Consider the following 23,867-nt stretch of genomic DNA (forward strand, 5'->3'; position numbering starts at 1 on the left):
CTGTGCTGTTTCTTTTTTCAAAATGTAATGCATGCTTACTGCTCTCTCAGCACTCACAGCTGAGTACTTAAAATGAGCAATCAATAATCACTCTCTCCTCTTTCTTTCCCCATTCATTATTTCTCCTGCCCTCTTTCCCTCTCTCTATCACTCTTTTTCTATAAATCTTTTTTTGCAGGTAGACACTTCTTAATGGCTGAGGCCCACTGATCCAGTCCTCCCTGCACACCCCCTCCACCCCTCACCCCCTAATCGCCACCCACCACTCACTTCAGTCACCATGACATCCACCAGCCGCCTGCTGGGTTTGGCTGAGGTGGGGCTGAAGTGTGACCAGGAGATTGAGAGGAGGTATGAGATTGTTCCCTCAGTGGTCTGCTCCATGTGCTGCCTCTTTGGAATCATCTACTGCTTCTTTGGTAAGTGACTCTGAGCAAAGCAGCTTCTCAATGAAATAGATCTGAAAGGTTCTCATGCAACAAATGTCTTACAAAGGTTGACGCAGCTTTTGCAGTGTTACATTATTTCAGAATATGGTGTCTAAGTCACGTCTTAAGGGCATTATGAAAGAAACTATTGAGAAGCAGTATAATAATTACATGTTTCCTCGAATTATGTACAGCCATCAGTTAAGAGTACTGTTTTTACTCCTTTTTTTGGCAAGTTTCAATGTGTCTTTGTATGTTAGTCCCATTTTGAATACCTCATGTGTCCTGTTCAGATGACAATCTATGAAAAAGTTTACCATTGTTAACGGATGGATAAAAAGATCTAATGCCACTCTCATGTATTAAAATATATATATATATTATTAACATCAGCAGCTAGTTGGCTTAGCATAGCACAAAGACTGTAAGCAGGGGGAAACAGCTGGGCTGCTTTTAAGCAAAGGTACCATAATTGTCCCAAACATCAGATAGATAGTTCATTTATTAACCTGTTGTGTCATCAGGAGTTTGTAGATGCTGTGCTTTTATTTTCAGTCCTCTAAAAGCTGCTGAATGTATGTTTAAAAAAACAAAAACACAACTGTTTACAAAAGCACAAAACTGTTGATCATGGGCATCAATTAGTACATCTAAAAAGTAAATACATATATTCCAGAAGCATTATTGATAGGCACCATAGAAACACTGAAGGGTACTTGCTAGCTGATATCATTCCTAAATGTTCAACAATAACATGAGTGGCCAAAGAGCCATGAAATCTAATTTCTAGTTCATCCTGCTCTGCTGGTTTACGATGTTATTGATTTTAAAAGCAGTACAGAGAGGTTGTGTTGTTTCTGGCTTTGTGAATCAATATTGAAATCCCATTCCAACAAAGTAAGCTATTATGGCATAGCTATATGTTTGCATGTTTTCTTAGAATTACATCCTATCAAATCCTTGAATAGCCATTACCCCTACATGGCTTCCCGGATTGCTGTCATCAGCAGCCATACAGGAAAGATCGGACTGCTTTCTGTCTCGTAAAGAAAATCTGTTGCTGATTCAAAGGCATGTTGCTGCTTATTTTAACTAAATGCTGCAGCATTGGTGAGAGAAAATGAAGTACAGAATTTGCAATTAAGCAAAAATACTAGTCCTAACTGGCAGTGGACCCCTGTTGTTTTTTAACTGTTTTGGTATTCCTCTGTACCATCAAACGTCTGGCTCATACTTTATGCATGGGTCCATTCATATGCTAAAACACAAAGTCCTAACTTGAGGCTTCATGTTGTGCCAAGTGAATGAGTATTAGCGGCTCATTCTAATGAGTTTTGATGTAAAGTCATTACAGGAAAATGTCATCTCTAAATAATTAGAGAAAAACATATCAGCTGTAATGGTTACAGGCTTTTTACATTAGACTTCTTTTTGTTTCAATACAAAATGATGGATTAAAAATTGCAATGACATTTGAATAGGAACAGGCCAAATCACATAAAAGGGCTCAAATAATGACATTGCATTCAGAATGCTTGTTGTCTTACAGCCTGTGTAATCATTTTCATGCAGCTATTTTCTTTGCAAAGAGGCACAGGCAGAGATTTTCATTTTCCTTTGGCTTTGTGAATTGATGGCCGTTTTTCGGGGACTCAATGCAGGCACAAATTGTGTTTTTAATGTTATTTTTTGCCTTTATTTAAGAGATTTGAACTCTCTTCCATTTACATGGTTTGCATCAATAACTGCCTACCCACAGCGCAGGCTATTGAGGAGGAGACCATACAGGTTAACATTATACTTTCAAAACAGGAACACAACATATTGTGCACAATTAAGCCATGTGATATAAATTATCCACAGGAAACATTAGTGGTAATAAATCCCAACACAACAATCAGTGTCTGGTTTTGCGTAAACAATGCATGCAATATTCTAATTGTATGTATTTTCTTGTGATCAATCGTCCTCTGTTAGATTACTTGACCATTTCTAATGTACAAAGTCCTGTATGTAAATTGATATACATCCATAATACCAGCAGCCCAATACAGAGATGTTATAGTGCTGGTAACACAAGCAACAACATTTGTCAAATATGTATTAAAAAGGGAAATTAAAAGGGCACTGTTTCATGCAATAAAAACACTGAATTTTGTTGCGTAGAAAAAATGATATAATTCCAATTTCGGGAAAGCAACCTCCAAGCTGGTTTTAGATGAATATTGCTGTATGTTGAAGCTGTTAGTAAATGTGTAGCATTCAAATGGAGAAGGGAGAGATTCACTGGAGCGTAAACACAGCATTAACATTCAGTGTGTACGTCTTTGTAAAGCACCATCAGGGTCTGTCCCTGCATTACAAACGGTTTACCCAGCAATTTTAATTTTCCAAACATGGTACAAGACCATAGTGGCTCGTGGCCATGAAACAAAATTATTGGATGGCTAAAAAATGTAAGGGTCATTGCTATTTGTAGATCCTCACCACTAGTAGGGTAGAACATGCAGAGTTTGCCCTTAGGCTGGTGCCAGACAAAGACCATGTTGTATCCGCTTCAGCTGTACTCTGAGCAGACTTCTAACATTCAGGCATTGAGCAATTGATCCTTTTATTTTAGGTTTCTTATCAATCAACACCAGCTTTATAATTAACAAGTTGACTTGCATTTCAATATATAGAATCAACCACACAAAAAGAGTTGTTTTAAAGATTTATAGCAAAGTGTCATGCGTTACGAGATGAAATTGCATCATTTTTCTTCATCACTTCAGCTCCTCAGTCCTTTAAGATCTGTTTTCTATTTGTTTCTCTGTTTGTTTGACAACATACTGTGAGAGAAACAGAAGATAAAAAGGGAGTATTTTCACCCTCAATTCCAGATATTGCTCTATAAACCAAATTAAAAAAAACCTGTTATTCAGATGAGACACATTGCATGTTGTTGACATTTCTAAGAAACCCCACGGTGACATTTGAAAATAACATTTCTGCAGTTTGAGAATTGAGTCTCTCCCCGCTGATGGATGCCTCTTGCAACTGTATAATTTTGTAAAACTGTATTTTTTAAGAAGAAATGGTTAGCTGTAATTATTTGATAAAAATCAAAGGTGCAGCTGAAATTATAGGTGACATTATAGGGACAAAATGGACGAGGCAAAGGAAAATAAGGGAAAGGGAGGTAATCAAGAGCTGAACAAGCTGGAGTGAACAGATGGGCTGGAGGGTTTCATGGCTGCAGGAAAGGTAAGGGAAGTAAGATGGCACCAAAAACAGTCCCCCTCCTACTCCCTGTAGAGGGGGTGGAACATTCAGGGTGATAAAGGACAGAGAAATGGGTGGGTGAGTCAGAGTAAAGTGGACCTGGAGATTACGAGCTGCCAACGAGATGCACGCGGTTGTACTAAAATTGAAATCAAAAATGGATTCAGACTACCTGATATAGAAGAAAAATGTTTGATAACCATGTGGCCAACAAATGTTCAGTTGGGTATACTGTAGATGATCAGGAACTGTGTAACAGAAGACAGCGAGCAGTATTGATGAAAGACATAGGGTTTTACCACATGTTTTATTTAGGGGCCTGGTGGCTGGACGATAGGTCTACAATGGTAAACCAGAAGAGTGAGAAGAAGGAAATAAATAAAGCTAGAAGAAGTCCATCAAATAAATTAGTAATGGTCACGAGGGAGGAGCTTGGACATTGGGTTGGATGAGAGGAAGAGTATTGTTCGGCTCAGCTGTGCAATGCCTGATTACACACAGATAACAATCTGATGTTGGTTCCCCTAGAGACAGAATCCAGTTGGAGACAGAATGAAGGAGAAATACAGCAAATACAAAGTGAGACACAAACATTAATAAACACCAAAGCATGGGCCAGGCAGATTGTAACTGCTGATAATTTCAGCTTTAAATGATTTGCCATCTTTTTTGGATGCAATAAACACATTTAAATGAAGCTGGTGAAAGAGAAGAGAAAGACAAGGACAGGAGGGACAACATGATGGGAGTAGAAACAAAATTAAAAGGATAGCAGCTGTTCTATTCAGCTGGCATGTTGACTAATGAATGTGGATGACCTTTCATAATACGATGATTATCATATTTTAAGGCACTTTTATGAAGGTTTACTTGCTCATAATGAAGAAATGGCTCCCTAACCCACCACAGGAAGGTGGCTCTTCATATTCTTCATTGCTTTTGTTTATGCATCATGCCTAAGATATTTTACTCACATATTTAAAGGATGAAAACACATGTTAAATCAGAAATCAAATGCATGTTCTGGCTAATGAAGGATATTCATTTGCAGCGGATAACCGGTCATCAGATAATTTATTACATTTCATACATTGGTCATAAACCATTACAAGTTTTAGGTTGCTACATTCATCATTTAACCACAAGTGATGGTGGAAGATGATTATCATCAGCCAAAATGTTGCATTTGATAATTTCAAACATGTGTTTTATTTAAATGTATCCATGAATTGGTAACAATTATCTATGGTCCTACCTATGGTAACAATTTATAAACCCCCTTTATACCTCTTTAGAGAATGTTTCCACAAATACCATTTCTCTCTGCCATTATGTGTTGGTTTTGCTAATATTGTTGTACACTTGTCTTGGTATGTATTTGGCATTATAAAATGGATCCATTAAAGCTTGGTGGCTCACGATGTATGCTTCAAAGATATGGCGGTTGTTTGCTTGCAAGAGAAACTGAATCATTTACACAGACAGTTGCAGATTGTAAAAGCATCTGTATGCTTGTCATATTCTTACAGTACTGTTTTCCATGTCTCCTGCAGGCTATCGTTGCTTCAAGGCCGTGTTGTTCCTCACAGGCCTAATGTTTGGCTCTGTGGTCATCTTCATGCTGTGCTACAAGGAGAGGGTGATGGACACTCAGCTGAGTGTAGAGGCGTCAGTGGGCATCGGCCTGGGCATCGGGACCCTGTGTGGCCTGGTGACCATGTTGGTCCGCAGTGTGGGTCTGTTCATGGTGGGCCTGCTGCTTGGCCTGCTGCTTGGAGTGGCTTCTCTGGTGGTGAGGATACTTTTGATGACTATTTCCATTTATCTTATATCTCATACAGAATATCAAAAGATAATGATTCAATGGTAACTTATGATAAGTGTTACAACTTCACAAGTCCATTCTTATTTACGAACATGCTTCTGCTTTTATAGATAACACTTTGCTCTATGATCACATAGAAACCTACTTGGGACGTGTCACATCATCAAGTGGCTTGCACGATTGTTGTAATCCACACTTTCACAGTTTTTACCGAGAAAAAGAAAGGTCCAGTTAGAACACATGTTAAAAGGCCATAAAAAATACCGGCTTTAATCTTGTTAGGTGTGGTGATAGCCAAAAAGTAAGCATACTAACTAAAAATCAGCACATATAGTCAAAGAGTTAACATAACTGACTGCAAAAACAAATCTAAAGGCCAGTCGTACATTCTGGAAGACAGAGACTTTAATATATGGTACCAATTTGTCACAAGTTGAGGTAAACTTTTGTGTGGATGTACTTTGTGGACTTGGATTGGCTTTAGTGAATGAACAAATTATTTCAGATGTATTAAATTGTTGCCATCATTGATGTTGATGTAACTCATTCTACTGATTTAAACTACACAAAATACTATAAGAAAATAATACAACTGCCAAAGTAAAATGATGATCTCTTTTCTTTCTCCAAGGCTATGGAGGAGTTCTACCACCCAAAAACAGTGTGGGTTCCTCTGGGTATCCTCCTGGGTTCTGGGACGCTATTTGCCGTCCTCACTCTTCAATGGCAGCGCTGCTTCGTCACCCTCTCCACCGCCACATTCGGCTCTGCCATCATCACTGTCACCGTGGATTACTTTATAGAGCTGTTCGCTTTGGTACACTACATCTACGAGAGACTCAGGGTAAGCTTGTCTGTGAGTTTGTATATAAACTGTTTGTGAGAGAAAAACAAAACTATTCATTTATTTTAATGTTTATTACCATTTAGATTTTTTTTTATTTGAGAGTCACTGTGTCCTTGATTGTTTGTTTTCCTTGGATCGTTATTTTCATGTGTGTTTGTTTGTGAGAAAACAGACAGACAATTGGCCAGATTGCGGATGATATGTGTGTGGATGAGGGACAGACGGGCTGAGTTAAGCATAGAAAATATGGATAAAATCTTCAATAAAGTATATCTAATTTTATGTTGTGATTGTGTTCTAAAAGAGTAGTCAGCTTGCTTCCTACAAATTCAATTGAAAAACCATTTGTAGATAAAATTCCCAAATGGGAATGTCTGCTTTTGAGCTGAGTCAGTGAATTAAATAGCTGACAACACTAATGCAAAAAATCCTGTAAATCCAATATTGCTATAAAACAGTCCCACATAATGCAAACTGTCCTGCCAAAGTTTAACCAATATCTATTCAATCATTGGATGATTTAAAGATGCTGATAGAGACTGTGCTCAAAATCTCCCACAGGTGTAAAGTTGGGCTGTGATCTGGCAACAAAAATGACCCCAACATATTATCATTTACATACCAGTCACATATTGCAAACCCCTTGGAATAACTGGATTTGTTTTAAACATTTAACACATAATGGTATTTCATCATGTCTTTAATAACTCTGGGAACTCTGAAGAAGGATTAAAGGTCTCCTATTATGCTTTATTTTAACAATATATAGTAGGGCAATATCTCTAAAAAAACATGTCTATGAAGTGTTTTGCTCAAAATACCGAACAGATCACGCATTGTAGCATGCCTGATACACCTCAGCCCCATTTCAGCCCTGTTCCTGAAGTGCTGATTCTGTGACTGTCGCTTTAAATTTCAGCTGACCTGAAGCTGGCCGCGCGCCTTTGGAGGGCATGTATAAAAGACAGCAAAAAGTGCATTTTGCATAATAGGGGACCTTTAAGAAACTAAAAGTTTCTTCAATTACAAACAACATATTGTTTTTGTGTAAACATTTATTGAAATTAAATCATTCATCTAAAACCGTAATTATAATGTTTGCAGGTGGCGCCAAAGAAGCCATTGTGCTGGTTTACTTGGGTCATCTTGGGAGTGTGGCCGGTCCTGGCCCTCCTTGGAGTTCTGATCCAGTGGAAAGTCACTGCAGAGGGATTTTCTCACACAGAAGGTGAGTGATGCTGCTTTACACACAACCAGACACCTTTTACCAGGTTTAAGTTAACTGTGGGCACCAATATTGTTGTGCTAGATAGTGTGTAGAAACAAACTTTACTTCTTTACTTATGAGGACTTCTTTTTATAAATCAAAAATGTAATCATCTCCGAGCTGAGAAAAAGGCTACGTACTCAAATGTTAACATGTTAGGCAGAGCAGGTAGACCAGGATTTTTACTATAATTTATGTCAAAACAGGCCTAGTCAGCAGTTTAGAGTCAGTCCAAACAAGCCAAAAAAGTCAACAGGGGTCAAAGGCAGTTAAGAATCAGGCAGTAGGTCTAAACACAGGTAGCAGATCACAGGCAGGGTAGAGAATCAGTGGCAGAGACGGGGTACAGGCCCATGCAAGTGGAAATGGAATAAGGGCCGCAGAGGAGCCGCTGAGGGAATTGGGAGCATTTCTGCAGGTGGTGTGGTGTGGAGGTCAGGGGATATGGGAAGGAGGGAATTCATTAGGGACATTTTCCAAAGAAAAGAAGAATGGCATGTTTGTAAAATCCAGGGACCTGGGGGAAATGTGAATGTCAGAGGCTGAGGGCACGTGTCCTCATGACATGTCAGAAAATGCTAGCCGTTCTAGTTTTATGGCAATCTAGGCCACAGCCTCTAGCTTCAGGCAAGGTTGCTGCAGACCTCTTGAAACATATGTTTTATAGTGCAGTTTCAAAATCGTATTTACATTCTTATTCACAGTATTTACCACTAATATCTCCAATGATAGCCGCTATGTAAATTAATATGCTGCTATTTTGCCCAAGCTGCAGAAACTGTGTACATGCATATGTTAGAGTCTTATTTAATGTCTATTTATTCAGGTTTCTTGGTAGAAATGTGCAACTTCTATTCAGTCTTATCTTAGATACTGAGTAATTATGTCGAGCACACAGAATAATGATTAGGCTTGTTTCAGTATCGATTTCAAAAAGGCAACTGCAAGCTGGTTCCATTTTCTCAACACTGACAAATCTATCCTAATTTTATTAAGCAGGCAGTTTTAATGGCAACTGAAAAAAAAAATCAAAGCCACTGTGAGGGCAGGGAGCACTGTGTGTTTGTATGTGGGAAAGTCTGAATACACCAGCATTAGTGTTGTCAGCGGTGTGTGCTATTAATGGAGAAAGCCTTAATCTGTTCTGAAAGCAACCACAACACCAACGCAAGATCACTTACACACACACACAAACAGACTCACACAGAGACAAAAATATACTAGGGTATAGACTCCCACTCACTTATACACAAAGAACAAGAGCATTTAAACACACACATCTCATTCATTCATGCACACACACACACACACACACACACACACACACACACACACACACACACACACACACACACACACACACACACACACACACACACACACACACACACACACACACACACACACACACACACACACACATTTGATCTTTGCTGGCGTATGACACACTGGGTTAAACAGTGTCTTAGAAGTCACACATGGCCTCGAATAAAGGGATTAAACAGCAGGCTGCCGTGGCTTCCAGTCAGAGGGAGTGGGCAAAGAGATAGAAAAAGCTTTTTGGTGCTATTTTGAAAAATATGCAATTATGTGTGTGGGAAAAACACCTAGAAAGGCGGGAAGGCATAGAGAAAGCACATATAGGCCCAAAAAGAACTACATTTATTTTCCAAAACTTTAAGAGACACAACTTTGTTGAAGTACAAAAGCTTGCTAGAAATCATGTGTCTAAATTATTTAATGCTTGACTAAAACCCTATAACCCTGCTCTGGTATTTCTCCCTGTTAAACAATCACACAAACTAGAGGAACTATATCTCAATCAAATATGTAAAGATTACATTTTAATTAAGAGAAAGGACATCACCAAAAATAAGGATAAAATTGGGAAGAGAACGTTGTTGCCTGTGATTGTGAGAGGACTGTGGGGGAAGCTTCATAAAGACAACTGTGAATGTTACTGCTTTTAATTCTGCTTTGTAAAAAAAAAAGCGAGGTCAGTAAGGGTCATGTTGTGTTGCTTGAAAATCCTTTTCAAGTGTTCCTAAACAGCCTGTAATACATAGTTTATTAGAGTTTCTCTGTCCTCTTAGATGACAAGTTCTATTGTCAGAGAAAGATGGATGGGGACAACAGAGAGCAGGTGTACTGGGGGAAGGGCAGGGGAGGGTAATCATCTAGGGCACACTGGGTAAGCAGGCTACCCAAGTGCATCAGTAAGAAAAATCATCTGTCTGTCAGCTGACTGAATAGCGTGCAAAACACAGGCAGGGATGAATTAGCTTGTACATGCGAGGACATTTAATTTTTTCTTATTTTTTGCATGTGTAGACAATGAGAGAAAATCATTATATACCTAATAATACTTGATTTACATAATGGATATCCAGGCTACAAACCAGAACCTGAACAATCACAACAAAAAAGTAAACACACACCCATAACCTGCCTTGAAAATAGACAATGTCAAGGCAGGCTGGCTAAAATGAACTCCTTAGCGAGGTCCAAGGCTCATACTCCTTACAAAACTAGATGTACAGTAGACACACACACACACACACACACACACACACACACACACACACACACACACACACACACACACACACACACACACACACACACACACACACACACACACACACACACACACACACACACACACACACACACACACATAGAAGCATGGAACCAGAGGCCTGGGTGGGGTGAGCCGAGGAAAAGGAAAGGGGGGTTTCATTAAGCGGTTTCCCTGGCAGATGGTGCCTTGTTAGCTGTCCGCCCGCACAAAGAAACAACAATAGACAACATAACACTTCCACACCCACCCACACATACGCGTTAACTATGATGCATACAGTACATCTTATCTTCATGAAGTTCAGCAAGGGCAACATTTTGAATTTGCATAATGAACATTACATTTCTGCAATTTAAACCGCTGAACCCAACTGCGCACAAACAGGCATAACCAGAAATAATTTAATGGGTAATCAATGGATAGGGAGACAGGATGGATTTTGGACATCCTTTGCCCGGGTGGATGTGAAAATTACACAAACACATTCACCCACTCACAATATGTCAGGAGACTGAGCTGCTCAGTACGAGTACATGCAGCGAGGACAATTATCTGTCTGCCAACAATATGAATAGAATGAAGGAAATGAGGAAATGGACATCGGTGTGTTTTTATTCCTTCTTTTAGATGCCTGTACTTACAATAACTCTTCTAGGGATGAACCATTGGCATTTCAAAGTTAATTTTAACATTCAAAACCATCTGATTGAAGGTTTCCCCTGTTTATTTGTCAATCTGACAGATTTTGAAAGGATCCTTTCCTCTTGACTAATCCAGTTACTTTTGTTTCTCCATAGAAGCTACATTGTTCTGTGTTAATGATTCCCTCTCTGCCTCATAATTATCTATTGTTTCTTCTCTGGCCACACATGAACACATCTCTTATCTCTTTGTCTCCAGTGGTATTGAGTCGACAGCAGAGGAGAGTCCAACTCATGCGGATCCGACAGCGGGAAGAGAGGCTTAAAAAGGAGAAGGAGACAAAGAAGAAGAAAAAACGAGACAACCAGAAGCCTAACCACAAGCAGAAAGCCCCCACCAATCACCACCATCACCAGCAGTACCATCACCCCACGGCATCCCACCCTCATCACCAAGCACAGAGCTCTCAGCCACCTAAAGTCCCTCCTCCTCAGACTGAGCCCGGCTACCATCGCAAGTCCAACCCCAAAAGGCGCTTTGATGGAGATGTACTGTCACCGGTAAGCCTCCTTCTTCCTGTCATGCTTTTAAAAATATTTCAAGAAATTAATATATAAGCTAGTAATAGTTTTAGAGTTACTATTTCATGAACTTGGAAAACAAATATACAAAATATTTGGCTTTCCATTAAGTGACACATACTTTGACTAGGTTGTAATGTTGGACGTTTATGGGGATTGACTCACAGTTGGACTCAGCCTCAAGTGGCCAATCAGTGAACTGCAGTTTTTGGCTTTGGCTTAATTTTTCAGCACCAATAAGTAATAATGTTCGATTACCACATTACTGCTTAGGTTCAGATGGGGCTATGTGTGAGACTTTTTCTTGACCAGGATCAATGATTTCCTGTAGTCTTGTTGTCCTAGTGAAGTGTCCCTGCAAGTAGTGGACAGTTCTTTGTTGACAGATTTTATAACCTTTAGACACAGCCAGATACTCCAAATAATTTAGGGAGTAATATGCAGCAGTCGCAAATGTCCCACAACTGTATTTTCATAACCCAACCCTTTAATTCCTGTCTGTCCACAGAGCTACATCCGGAGTTTCAGGGACAGACAAACAGACAGACGAGCGTACTCCCAAAATCGAATGATGAGCCGCTCCCGGATGGCTGAACTCGACTACGACTGCGGCTCTCGAGTGCCCCTCACGGCTCCCAGCGGACCTCCAGTTCGCATCTGAGACAGGGAAATGAACACCATACCACACCCACAGTCACATAGGACTGCTTCAAACATATACGTCATAGAAAATCTAACTTTGCCAACATAATTAACTGCCATTTAACACATCAGTAACTCAGTTATCCAAATAAGGTGTCCTGTCCAACACTGGTTTTCTCTAAGGAGTTGTATTTATTTGACCAGTTTGGTCCTGTTTTGTTCTTTATGAACAGATGCAAGGGAAGAACTTTTTTCTTTCTGAAGACACAAGAACTGATTGCTTCATCAAATCTAAAGTCATCACAAACTGTATTTGACTTTAAATCCCCTATCCTGGTCTGCAGGACACTTGAAATAATGGACTTCTGGGAAGTTGATTGAAAGTTGAACATTTGATTTAAAGAAACTTCTGGTTGCTTCAAATCACAATAAGTCATTTCTGGAGGGCTGCCCCATTTTCAAGGAAATGCATCATGTGGCTTATATAGAGTTAAGGTTGCACAACCGTCAATAAACCTTTTCTTTGTATCTTGAATCTTGGAAAAAATCTTGCTTTAACTATTCAGTGCCCATAGAGGAAACTTTCAGAAAAACATAAAAAACCACAGCAAAAACTTGAACAGACAGGCAGCTCTTCATCATTTTCTGCACGAAAGGTCGCTGTAGGAAGTGAGGAGTACATGAAGTCAGCCTGTTATCTCCTCTGACACCTTGTGAATCCAGACATGGCAGCCAGCACCAGTCTTCTGCTGCTTCAAAATGCAGAACTGCGACTGCTTTCAGGTGAACATGGATCAAAGAGCTCACCCCGTAGACAATTTTTTAAGTTATCCCATCCATGAACACTCCATGTGTCATCGCCTACATTAATGCCAATTTCCAAGGGAAATGTGCTCACGTGTCATCAGTTCCCTTTGCCCTCGATTCCCCAGCTGTTTTAACCACAGATCTGAGCAGAAGATACATCCGTACCCTTCTTCTTCTTTCTTCTTCTCCTGGAATTAAAAGCTTTTTTGTAAGCTACTTTATGTAATTATCTTTGTCGACATGTTTTTGTAAGTGCTCTCGTGTTCCTTTCACTCTTCCTAATCCTAAAGACTAACTACATTTTGTGAATTTGTCAGTAGTGTGACGGTCAAACAGAAAGAGAAGAACCTGCTCTCTGATACTGGTCATCCAGAAATGTGCTTCAGAGAGGACAATACATGGCAGTAAATATGGTTGATATAGTGTGTTTGTGTGTGAGATTATAAGGGAGCCCTGTGGCAAGTGATGGATTGCACCACTTATTAACAGAGAGGGGGATTAATTGAAATGTATGTAAAACATGCTGTATTGTGTTTCCCCTTTTTGCTCGTATACAGGTTCAGTAAGGCTGTGAATCTTATAGTTTGGATGAAGTGTAAAATGATGAAAAGGAGCAGAAGCAACATAATCTCCTGTAAATCACAAAACATGGTGAAAAGATGAAATCATTTGCAAAGGGCGCCCTCTAATGTTTACTACTGGACCTTTTTTTTCTTGTCAGTTGGATTTGAACACTGATCTACTCCGAACATTACAATTGTGGTACTGAAGGGAAGTTGGATTTGCACAAGGAGTCTCTCAGTGCAAAGGAAATATTTTTGTTTTATTTGAACCTGTTTAAGGTACTGTAGTTTCCTAGAATAAACAGCAGCACTACTAATGTTACAATTCCTACTGAGACTAAATGGTACTGTAACTTCATTATGACCACTTGGATTGTGTTTTATGTCCTTTTTATGTTAGAGTTTACCTTGAATTTTAGATCAAAAAAACAATTCCACAGTACTTTGCTCAATTTCTTAATAGTTGAAGGGACAGGCTTGGCATTGGAAGGACCAATCATTCTCACCCTAACCCACAACTGCATGAGAATTCTTGTGTAACTTTGTCCAATGTGTCGATGTTTCAATGTGTCACTGTTGTCATGTGAAAACCTCCGATTTCCATTTTGAGTTTGTTGGTCCCAAAACACAATCCACATTGACTGAAGGGATATTGTGGAAGGAAGTCCAATTAAGCATTTCAATATCAACAGCATACAGAAAAGGTTATAGTGAATCTTGAAAGGACCAACTTATTTGATCTTTTCCTATCCCTGTTTAAACTTGTCCAGGTAAAGGGCTTTGAAAATGCATAATATGAATAATTTCCCTCCTATCGACGTGCATTACGCTAAGCCATTTTCCTTTCTACTGTATCAGTGTTACGCCTATAATGTTTGTCAGTAGTGGCTGTTGAAGTTGTATTTGGGACTTTGCTAACATGTAAGTCCCGTTTGGTTCTTCTTTTTGGTTTTACTGTAGTGCGCTTGTAACATCATAATCATTTGCATTTGTTTCTACTATTATTTTTCTGTGATTGTGCATAACTGCTGAGCATATGTAGGGAAAACACTTGTTGTAGATATTGAACTGTAAATAATTTTTAAATGTTCAAATCATTTCTTTAATTCTATGTTAACATCATGATCGCTTATGTTATTTATCCAGCTGATTGGATTAGGTCTTTTTTATATTGCGTTACTACTGTATGTCCAATTAGTTCTACCTGGCTGAATGGTGGATGCACTTGTATCATTCTCATGCTGCTGTTTCAATGTGTGATGAAAATCAGCAAACAAACTGAGCCTTGACTCTTTTTATCAGCAACCATCGGTGATTACTCATTACTCCATCTTTTTTAGAAGATATTGCATTTGATTTTCCTACCAACCTCTTTAAATGTGTAAAAAACACCTGAAGACAATGGTTATTGTCATTATTATTATTATTATTGATAGCATGAATTTATATGGACCTAAGCTATGATAAACATTGTGATTCTACAATCTAATGGTCTTGTTTTTCTTTACTTTTCTTACAGTGATCACACAGATGATTTTATGAGTACACATATCAAATAATCAGACACACATTTATTTTACATAAAAGGTAGGAGTTTAGGTAACAAATCAAAGTGTTTCGGCAGTACTACTTAAACCAGCTGATTTTTACAATATCGGTTTCAGTCGGGCTTTACAGCATATCATGTCTAGGCCACGATACAGAGCTATACAAAATACTTTAAACAAAAAACTAAGCATCTTGTTTATAGTTGAGTCCATCCATTATGACTTCTTCTTACTTCACATATACATTCAATTGCTCTGATGGTACACATTTGCATTGCAGCTTGTACACTGAGTTTGTCATAAAATCTTATCAGGAAAAAAAACCAACCTTCAAGCAGCACAGAAAAGGAGCCAAATAAAAAATTGTAGCAGTACTTTTAGCAGCTGATAAAGGAGAAGTCACTGAGGTCAGCTGACTTCATTTGAAGGAAATAAAAGCGGTACAAGTTACCCGTTTTATTGACTTATAATGATTGGGAAGTTGTTGGCAGAGGCAGCAGTTGTGAACAGACAGTAATTCCTTAGCTTTGCTCAACATTGCTACTGGAAGAGCCATCTCTCGCTCTCTTTCTGTCTGTTTCTTTCATTGTTCTGCCTAATTACCTCCCTCTAAATCGTTCTCACCACTTTTTCTGAATAACCTTTTTATTTTCCCTTTACGCCTTTTCTTTCTAGTTTGCTGATCTCTGTACCACCATCGTGGTTTTGCCTTGCATGCTGCCTTTTCTGTATTTTTCTTTCCTCCCTCCTCCTCCACCCCCAATGTTTTTCTTTAAGAATCTTTGTTAATATTTTCAGTCCAGAAACTTCAGACACAAACCACACAGACTATATAATTGTTGATGCTGTGCTCATTTGCTTTCCACTAAAAAAAACTAAGCTGACAGCTCATTGAGAAGCCTTTTTTCATTTTCCCCTTAGATCGCTCCTGTTTCTCCTATTTTCTTCATAAAAGTGCCCTAAATGTTAACAGAAGAGGGTTGCGCTTGGCTGAGCAAGCAAGTATAGCTAGCTACAGCACACGTCAGATGATAAATGCAGTGGGTGGAAACAGCTCATAAAGAAGTCAATGCAAAGTCCTGCGTGCTATCTGAGGAATGCTAATGAGCAGAGCTTAAAAAGAAGACTGTCTCAGACTATGTGTGATGTACACACACAACAAATAATATTCTTTTATAAAGAAATCTTAAGAAACTGGCTGACTCAAGGGATAAACGATGGTTACAAAGGTCTTTATTTGAATTTTTGGCCACAACATGGTCACCCTCATAAAATCAAACACCCAGAACATAACATTGAACTCAAACTTCAAACATGACTGAGTTCCTCTCTCATTATAGGCTTGTGTTTCTGACATGTCACTTTCATTACACAAATAAAAGCCCTTCTTAATCAATTCATATCCTTACACATTTGCACAGAAAGGCTTGGAATATGTGCAGTGAAAAGTACTGTTTCTTGCATCGTACAAACGCCTCTTTGGATACTGGGCCAATACAGCTACACCAAGCCTTGATGATCATTTCAAACTTTGCATCATTTATGCAGACAAGATATTTCAAATATGGGTAAATAATAGGTATTTTAGGTAAAGGAAAGTAACACAAATAAAGCATGAATCCTTGAATGAATTTTCTTTAAAACCAGGGTAAAGGCACTGCGTTTGCCTGAATACTGCATTTATCCTGTTCATGATGTACGGTACATTGTCTAAAGACCAGTTGCATTCATTAAATCACAGTGTTTCCTTTTAAATCAGCTAAAATGGTCAGCATTCTGGCTCTAAAAATAGATTCATTTTATAAATTGTGGTAGGAAAACATCCATTGGTGTGCTATTAATTCATTTAGTGTTTTTAATGTTGCCTCTTCCGGTTTACATGATGTCTTGCTGGTGCTGTGTGGACTCGCTCACAACCTGAGGAGGAGAGAAGAGGTATTGTAAATTGTTATAAAGGAAGGAAAAACATATTCATTATCTTTGTCACAACCGAAGAGTGTTGCAGATAATGCGTGAGAGTATTTTCCATTAACAGTGAAGCAGGTATTGTGCCTGGATAAAGGACAGATGCCAGTGACATTAAAGGTGCTTCATGGGAGCCATTGTGGAGTATTGATGTTCAATTAAAGGAGTTTATACAGGGCAAACCACAAGATTTACTGCGTAAACAGGCTGAAAAGGTTTTTGCAGCTATGATTTCAACTAGGGATGGGCAATATAGGCAATCCATTTGTGACATGAGACTATTTATTGTCTTATCTTTTGGATATCATAAAAGGTTCTATTTTTAGATTTCTAAAGTCAAGGATGTCCTTTTATGAAACCACCAGTCTGTTCTAGCTTTTTTAATTTTGTAAATATGTAGTGAAAGCTTCTATAATGATTTATTTGCTTAGAACATTTTGTGATTTATATTTCTCTATATGGCCCAGCCTAGATTTCAAAACATAGATTGCACTGCATTACACTGTGCTGTCATGGCAACATGCAAAACTTCAGTCTGTTCTATAAAGTAGATAAGATCGTTTTTTTTTTCAGCCCTTATAGGAAAAGATAAGGAAGGTGGGATATTAGTGTATAACTTACAGACTGGGCACTAGCGCCCTGGCTCATAGAGAATTTCAGCTGTATGAGAATATAACAAATACAAATAATTCAGCAAGATATTCATACATTTAAAACAATTAAATGCACAGTATATATGACTTTGGGTGTCCTGGGGCTGAAAGCTTTATGGTAAATGATGCAAGTGTACAGTATGTCATGCATATACACATGTACATATACATGGTTGAGTGTGTTTGCGCTCACACCTCTCCATCGCGGGTTTCAATGGTTTTGATGAGAACAGTCTTCTTGGAGTGAACCTCTGAGGAGCGCTTGTTCTGGGACTCAGGACTGGTCTCTGTAACAACACATTCACACATTACACTACTTCATTGACACGCACAATAAGCGACAGGAACACCAAGCTTGGGTACATATTCAAACTCATAATGAATGAATTGTGGCTGAAACCTAATACGTCATCTTACATTTCAGCTTTTTACTTAAGGAGCAAAAATGGTGGTGAAAGGGGAAGTAATTAGAAGAGATTTATTGCACATTTGGACTGTTAATACATCAAGCAAATGGGAAATGTCCTGTGATTATTGATGTGTGGCTTCATGATATTTGCTCCAGTGCATCAAAAAGCGACAAAGGTTTCCTGACATGTCATATACCTCCACACAGTGGTCAGAATGTGTCACTGCAACATGTAATGCACTCAAAATAACCCCTGCCATATACAGTCACAAGCTATTATTAGTCTTTTTCTTATCCCCTCATTGACTCGTTGGGAACTTCAAATTGTATTTGGTTATTATGTGAGACATGAAGAATGTGTAGTGTTTCTCCTACCTCTGAATCCAATAGAGGAATAAGCAGACTGGGAAGGCATGTTGGTGGTGATCCTGCAAAAGAAGATAAACAAAGTTTAGCTGGTAAAAGAAGGGGAATACTGAAGTAGAAATTAAGATTGTCAATGGAAAAAGTCAGGTTATGTCAGCCTAGGACAGACGAAAGAAAAGCCTTCAAATATCACACACATTTAAACGTGAATACCACACACCTGGTCTCCTCTCCCTCCAGCAGCTTGCGGTAAGTGGCAATTTCAATATCCAGGGCCATCTTCACATTGAGAAGGTCCTGGTACTCTCTCAGGTGACGAGCCATATCGTCCTTTAAGTCAATAAATAACACGTTATGTTCACACCACACCAAGGACAAACTGAACATTGAGATATTCTAAATTCTGGACCAGTTTGATGCTACTTTCTATGACCTCATAGATTTAAATGGGTAAAGAGCAAGTGTAAAAAATCAATGGGCTAGTTACCTTCATCTTAGCAATATCTTCCTCCAAACGAGAGATGCTATCCTGGTAACCGGAAGCCTCGCGGCCCATGCGGTCCTCCATCTCTCTCATCTGGCGCAGCAGAGACTCGTTCTGCAGGAGACATAGACGTGAAGTTAAAAGTGGAACAAAGAGGTTTTATCCAGAAAGAAAGCAATAGAGAGGTTGCATTCAATACTTACGGTGCCCTTGAGTGAGTCGATCTCACAGGTGTAGGACTGGATCTGGTGCCTGTACTCCATGGACTCCTGCTTGCTTTGACGCAGAGCATCATTGTTCTTGTTTACAGCCTGGTTCAGATCAGTCACCTGAGGAGAAAGGAGGAGTTGTATCAGCTTAAGAGCACACATGACCTGTGAGTGTTTGTGTGTGCCGGCTCCTGCCCTACCTTAGACTTGTACCATTCTTCAGCCTCTCCGATGTTCTTGGCGGCGATGCCCTCATACTGCATGCGGATGTCTCTCAGAGCAGCGGTCAGGTCGGGCTTGGACATGTCCATCTGGACCTGGACCTGAGTGTCCTGCATCTGACTCTGCAGCTCATGGATCTCCTGAGAGAGGTTGATGGTGGAAGATTATGAGAAGTGAATAATTATATGTTTTAAACAAATAAGCGTATGAGGTTATAAAAGATAATGTTTTGTAAGGAGCAGACAAACACGCAAAGTCTTGTCTGCATTAATCACTTAAGCCACCACTTTGACTTACTGTACATAGAGAAAAAACTCAAATGAATCATTAAAATCAATGCATGGCATCCAACATCAATGACATTTACTTATTAATATAGAGCAACTGTAAAATATAAAACCGCAACTAGTAAGCTTTGGTCCCACTCAGCTGTCTCCTGGTCTAACCAAAATATATAAAAAGCCTTGCATCTGTTCACATGCACACATTCTTTACCCTTTTTTCTTTCTCCTTCTGTCACACACACTCACAAACTAACTCTCACACACACACACACACACACAAACACACACACACACACACACACACACAGCAGCTGACATGCCCTCTATATTAAATGTCAGTTCAGCATTTCTGAGACGTCAAAGCCAAGGCAGAGGTGGTGAAGCACATAAACTCTGCAGGCATGTGTCTCAGTTTTGTCCTTTGATGCCTTTGGATGAAAGTGCACCAAAATACCTATGGCAGTTATTGCATTTGCTTTGCTTCTATACTGCCCGCACTGTTGTGTAGCGAGAAAGAGTGTTTATGCATCTACATTTGCTTGATAAACATGTTTTATCATCTGTGGTTGTGTTTAAGTGTGAACTATTTGATCTCTTTGAAGAGCTGCATGCCTACAGAGCCTCAGATATGTCTAGTGTTACCGTACAGCCTTGCACAGAGGTGTTATATGATAGTAGACAGTGGACACTATCCTACTGACATACATAGAAAAAACATACTGAAGATATGGGGGACTGATTGCACGCAGAAATACTGACAGAATTTAAATCAAATAGACAAATCAACAGACCTCTTCGTGGATCTTCTTGAGGAAGGCAATCTCCTCCTGCAGGCTCTCGATGCGCCTCTCCAGGTCCAGCCTGGCCAGAGTGGCATTGTCTACATCCTGGATACATACAAAGAAACATAAAAAAGATGATTATAATAATATATATAAAGTGGTTGAGAGAATAAACAAGGACAGTTGTGATAGAATGTAGTGCTTCAGTTTTCACTTTGGCTTTTAAGATACATATTATAAGAAATATTGAGGTACAATGTTGTGATTTTGTAGAAAAAAATACATACAGCTCTGAAGGCAGAAAGATTGTTCTCAGCTTCTTCCTTCTGGTGGACCTCCTCCTGCAGTCTAAATTAAAAAAAGAGCAAGAAGAGTTGAATAAAGACACATTAACTGTGTAGGAGAGCATGGCTTATTCCCCAGAGACCAATTACCAGGCACAGATCAACTAGTTACCACTTCTCATTCTTCCAGCATTCGGCTCTCTGGTCTTTTTATAACAAGAATAGAACTGGCTATACAATGACACATCGTATAACTTTTATTTGTGACCATATCCACACACACACACACACACACACACACACACACACACACACACACACACACACACACACACACACACACACACACACACACACACACACACACACACACACACACACACACACACACACACACACACACACACACACACACACACACACACACACACACACTTGCTCTTTCAGTTCTATGTGCAGCTGCTATCACACTGTCAGTGTCAGAGGGGTAAAGGAACAGAGGTCTGGCCCTGGCTGATGCTGTATCCAGAATTAGCATTTCACTGTGTAATCTGAACAACTGAGAAGAATGAAAAAAGAGTGTAGGCATGTAATGTATGCATATACTTCAAATGTGTCTAAAGTCTCTGGTATTCCAAGGGTTGTTAACTTTAAATTCAATGCAGTATTTTTATTTTTGGTCAATGCTTGTGTTTGTAGCAAAACCCTCTTCTTTTGGGGTTTTTACATCATTTAGCCGCTGATGCGATCCTTAAATTCGGCAGACTCTCTATCAGTGCGTGTACATATAATATATACGTGTGTGTGTGTGTGTGTGTGTGTGTGTGTGTGTGTGTGTGTGTGTGTGTGTGTGTGTGTGTGTGTGTGTGTGTGTGTGTGTGTGTGTGTGTGTGTGTGTGTGCGCACAGGTATTATAACTTGTGTAGGCTGGAGGTGTGTATTTTGATCTCAGTGGGAGCAGTAGGTGCTTTAGCAAGCTTCACTCATTGCTGAAAAGTGAATGATTGTGTCTGTGATGTGTGTGTTTGAACTGTGATGTTCTGTCTGCGTGTTTGTGTGTCTGTGTTTCTGTATACACCCAAATTTAACCTCGCTGTTGCAGTGACAGAAATACAAAATTCAGAAGGCTGACCTAGTAGCTCCAAATAGACCAATCTGAAATACACCCACATTTAATCTCACTCTCTCTTTCTCATACTTTCTGTCAGACACACACACACACACACACACACACACACACACACACACACACACACACACACACACACACACACACACACACACACACACACACACACACACACACACACACACACACACACACACACACACACACACACACACACACACACACACACAGTATGTATATAGCTGTCCTTCAGATTAATGTTGTGATTATTTTCATTACACGTAAATCTCTGTTCATTGTCCGTCTGTCTGTCTGTCTGTCCGTCCGTCCGTCTGCCTCAACTTTATTCCTATGGGCCTGTACTGCAACTTGCCTACTTAATTTATTGTATTTACTTGGGAGACACATTTTTTTCTTTCTCCTGCTTTTCATTAAACCACAATTCTTCTTCATAAAAACATTCAGCAACGAGGCATTCTGATTTTCTGATAGAACACCTAGTGGACAAGCTGTTGCCAACCTGGAGGTCCGAACCCAAAGTGTCACAAGAAAAACTTCGAAGGTCTTTTCATGGGTGTGCGTGAATTCACAGTAATTCTGCTACACATATTTGAAGTTTGATTTGAGCTTTTTTGAAGCCTTTTCTCCAAGTTGTATGAGAAGAAATGTCTCTATGGTTAAACTGCTCACAACTCAAAGACTAATCAAACCAATGACAAAGGTAAGGAAGCAGGAATTGCTTTACTTTAAAGCATCACATGCCAAAAAGGTTGTAAACCTCTGATGAACACAACTGTAGCAAAAGTTCAAATGTGACCAAAGACCCTCTCTAAACTATTCAGTTATTCATTATTTTTCTGGAACATTTGCTATCAGCCTCTTTGTCACTTCATCACGTTTGTCATTTAACAAGTTGACATTATTACCTCCCTTTAAAGGTGCATCCATTGGTACACATTTCACCATCCACTGACCTACCTGAGCTTCAGTTTCTGCAGGTCATCAGCCAGGTTGTCTCTGTCCACCTCCACGCGGGCCCTCTGGTTGGTGAGGGTCTCTATTTGCCTCCTCAGCTCCCTCATTTCTTCCTCATACATCTCAGCTACACGGCCGGGCCCCTCGCGGCCCTTGAGCTGATCAATCTCCACCGTCAGCGCTGCATTTTGCTGCTCCAGGAAACGCACCTTCTCAATGTAGCTAGCGAAGCGGTCATTGAGGTGCTGAAGCTCGGCCTTCTCATTGGTCCTTGTGCTGAGGAAGTCCTGGTTCATGGCATCGGCCAGGTTGAAGTCCAGTTTCTCACCTGAATAGGTGCGCATGGCTGAAGAGGAGCCGTACCCAGCTCCCCCAGCACCAGAAGACACCCTGTAGCCGGAATAGGAGGGAATACCGGTGCTCTTGACCTCATAGACTCGGGAAGACATGTGGCTTGCAGCAGAGCGGCGACCACCTCCGGAGGAGGAGGAGAAAGAGGCTGACATTGGGGTCGACCCTACGCCAGAGCCGAAGGTGCGACGGTACGAGGAGGCCGACTGGGCCGAAGAGGAGTAGGACTTGCTCATGGCTGGTTGACTGTTGGGTTGTCTTGAGGTTTGATGGAGCCGCGTGTGGTGCTGAGAACCAACTGTCCCACTGTGCAACTGTTAGAGAGACTTAGTGAAGAAATGTTAGACACTGAGCACAGCTATTTGTAGATTTACCACACCCACTCCTTGCCCCAACCCCCTGTCCGTCCTCCTTCTGTCACCATTCCCCTGTCTGTACTAACACTTCCTCCTACTCCCCATCATCACTGTACTTGAACCCCATTGTGTTAATTGATCACTGTCGGAATTGATCTAGGTCCCAACCCATATAAATGTTCACAATAGATCTGTTCTGGATACGGCTTGAGATTGGGAAAACATTTTGGAGATGCAATAAAAATTGTTCTTACCCCGGGTTACTCTCATTTACTACTCTCATCATTTCAAAACTATAAATTACCACATTTTAAGGAAAAGTAATGTTATTGTTTTGTAAATCCATTTGATCATCCAATATTTTACAGGCTTTTCCTCCATATCGCCTCTCCCTCTCTACAGCC

General features: G+C 39.8%; 2 protein-coding genes across 4 annotated transcripts in view; one reads left to right on the forward strand and one right to left on the reverse strand.

The window, feature by feature from the left end:
• tmem198a (transmembrane protein 198a) overlaps window positions 1-15,228 on the forward strand; it is a 32,078-nt gene extending 16,850 nt beyond the window's left edge. Inside the window, exons 2-7 of one of the 2 annotated variants that reach the window (XM_063887540.1) lie at window positions 179-419; window positions 5,246-5,484; window positions 6,149-6,361; window positions 7,469-7,592; window positions 11,113-11,414; window positions 11,944-15,228. In XM_063887540.1, the coding sequence (XP_063743610.1) occupies window positions 281-419; window positions 5,246-5,484; window positions 6,149-6,361; window positions 7,469-7,592; window positions 11,113-11,414; window positions 11,944-12,096 (1,170 nt within the window). In that variant the 5' untranslated portion in view covers window positions 179-280 and the 3' untranslated portion in view covers window positions 12,097-15,228. The remainder of the gene's footprint in view (window positions 1-178; window positions 420-5,245; window positions 5,485-6,148; window positions 6,362-7,468; window positions 7,593-11,112; window positions 11,415-11,943) is intronic. The other variant, XM_063887541.1, reaches the window with a different exon arrangement.
• Window positions 15,229-16,207: 979 nt separating this feature from the next.
• Window positions 16,208-23,451, reverse strand: LOC134867174 (desmin-like). Of its 2 annotated transcripts, XM_063887538.1 has the most exons (11): window positions 22,760-23,451; window positions 20,656-20,716; window positions 20,378-20,473; window positions 19,281-19,442; window positions 19,075-19,200; window positions 18,875-18,985; window positions 18,608-18,717; window positions 18,397-18,449; window positions 17,808-17,899; window positions 17,581-17,619; window positions 16,208-16,911 (listed from the first exon to the last, which is right to left on the reverse strand). In XM_063887538.1, the coding sequence occupies exons 1-11, from the start codon at window positions 23,341-23,343 to the stop codon at window positions 16,870-16,872; spliced, it is 1,476 nt and encodes a 491-aa protein (XP_063743608.1). In that variant the 5' UTR covers window positions 23,344-23,451; the 3' UTR covers window positions 16,208-16,869. The 2 variants fall into 2 exon arrangements, with proteins under 2 accessions (XP_063743608.1, XP_063743609.1); XM_063887539.1 differs by lacking the exon at window positions 17,581-17,619 and having other exon boundaries at window positions 22,760-23,450.
• Window positions 23,452-23,867: the final 416 nt, after the last annotated feature.

The sequence above is a fragment of the Eleginops maclovinus genome, chromosome 7, assembly GCF_036324505.1.
Source record: "Eleginops maclovinus isolate JMC-PN-2008 ecotype Puerto Natales chromosome 7, JC_Emac_rtc_rv5, whole genome shotgun sequence".
NCBI classification, from domain to species: domain Eukaryota; kingdom Metazoa; phylum Chordata; class Actinopteri; order Perciformes; family Eleginopidae; genus Eleginops; species Eleginops maclovinus.

Coding starts and splice junctions, on each gene's coding strand:
- LOC134867174 (XM_063887538.1), bottom strand. CDS start 23,343: ATGAGCAAGTCCTACTCCTCTTCGGCCCAGTCGGCCTCCTCGTACCGT. Junction 18,450..18,607: donor CTGGAGGGAGAGGAGACCAG/GTGTGTGGTATT, acceptor CTTCTTTTGCAG/GATCACCACCAACATGCCTT. Junction 17,900..18,396: donor TTCCTCTATTGGATTCAGAG/GTAGGAGAAACA, acceptor GTGTTGTTACAG/AGACCAGTCCTGAGTCCCAG.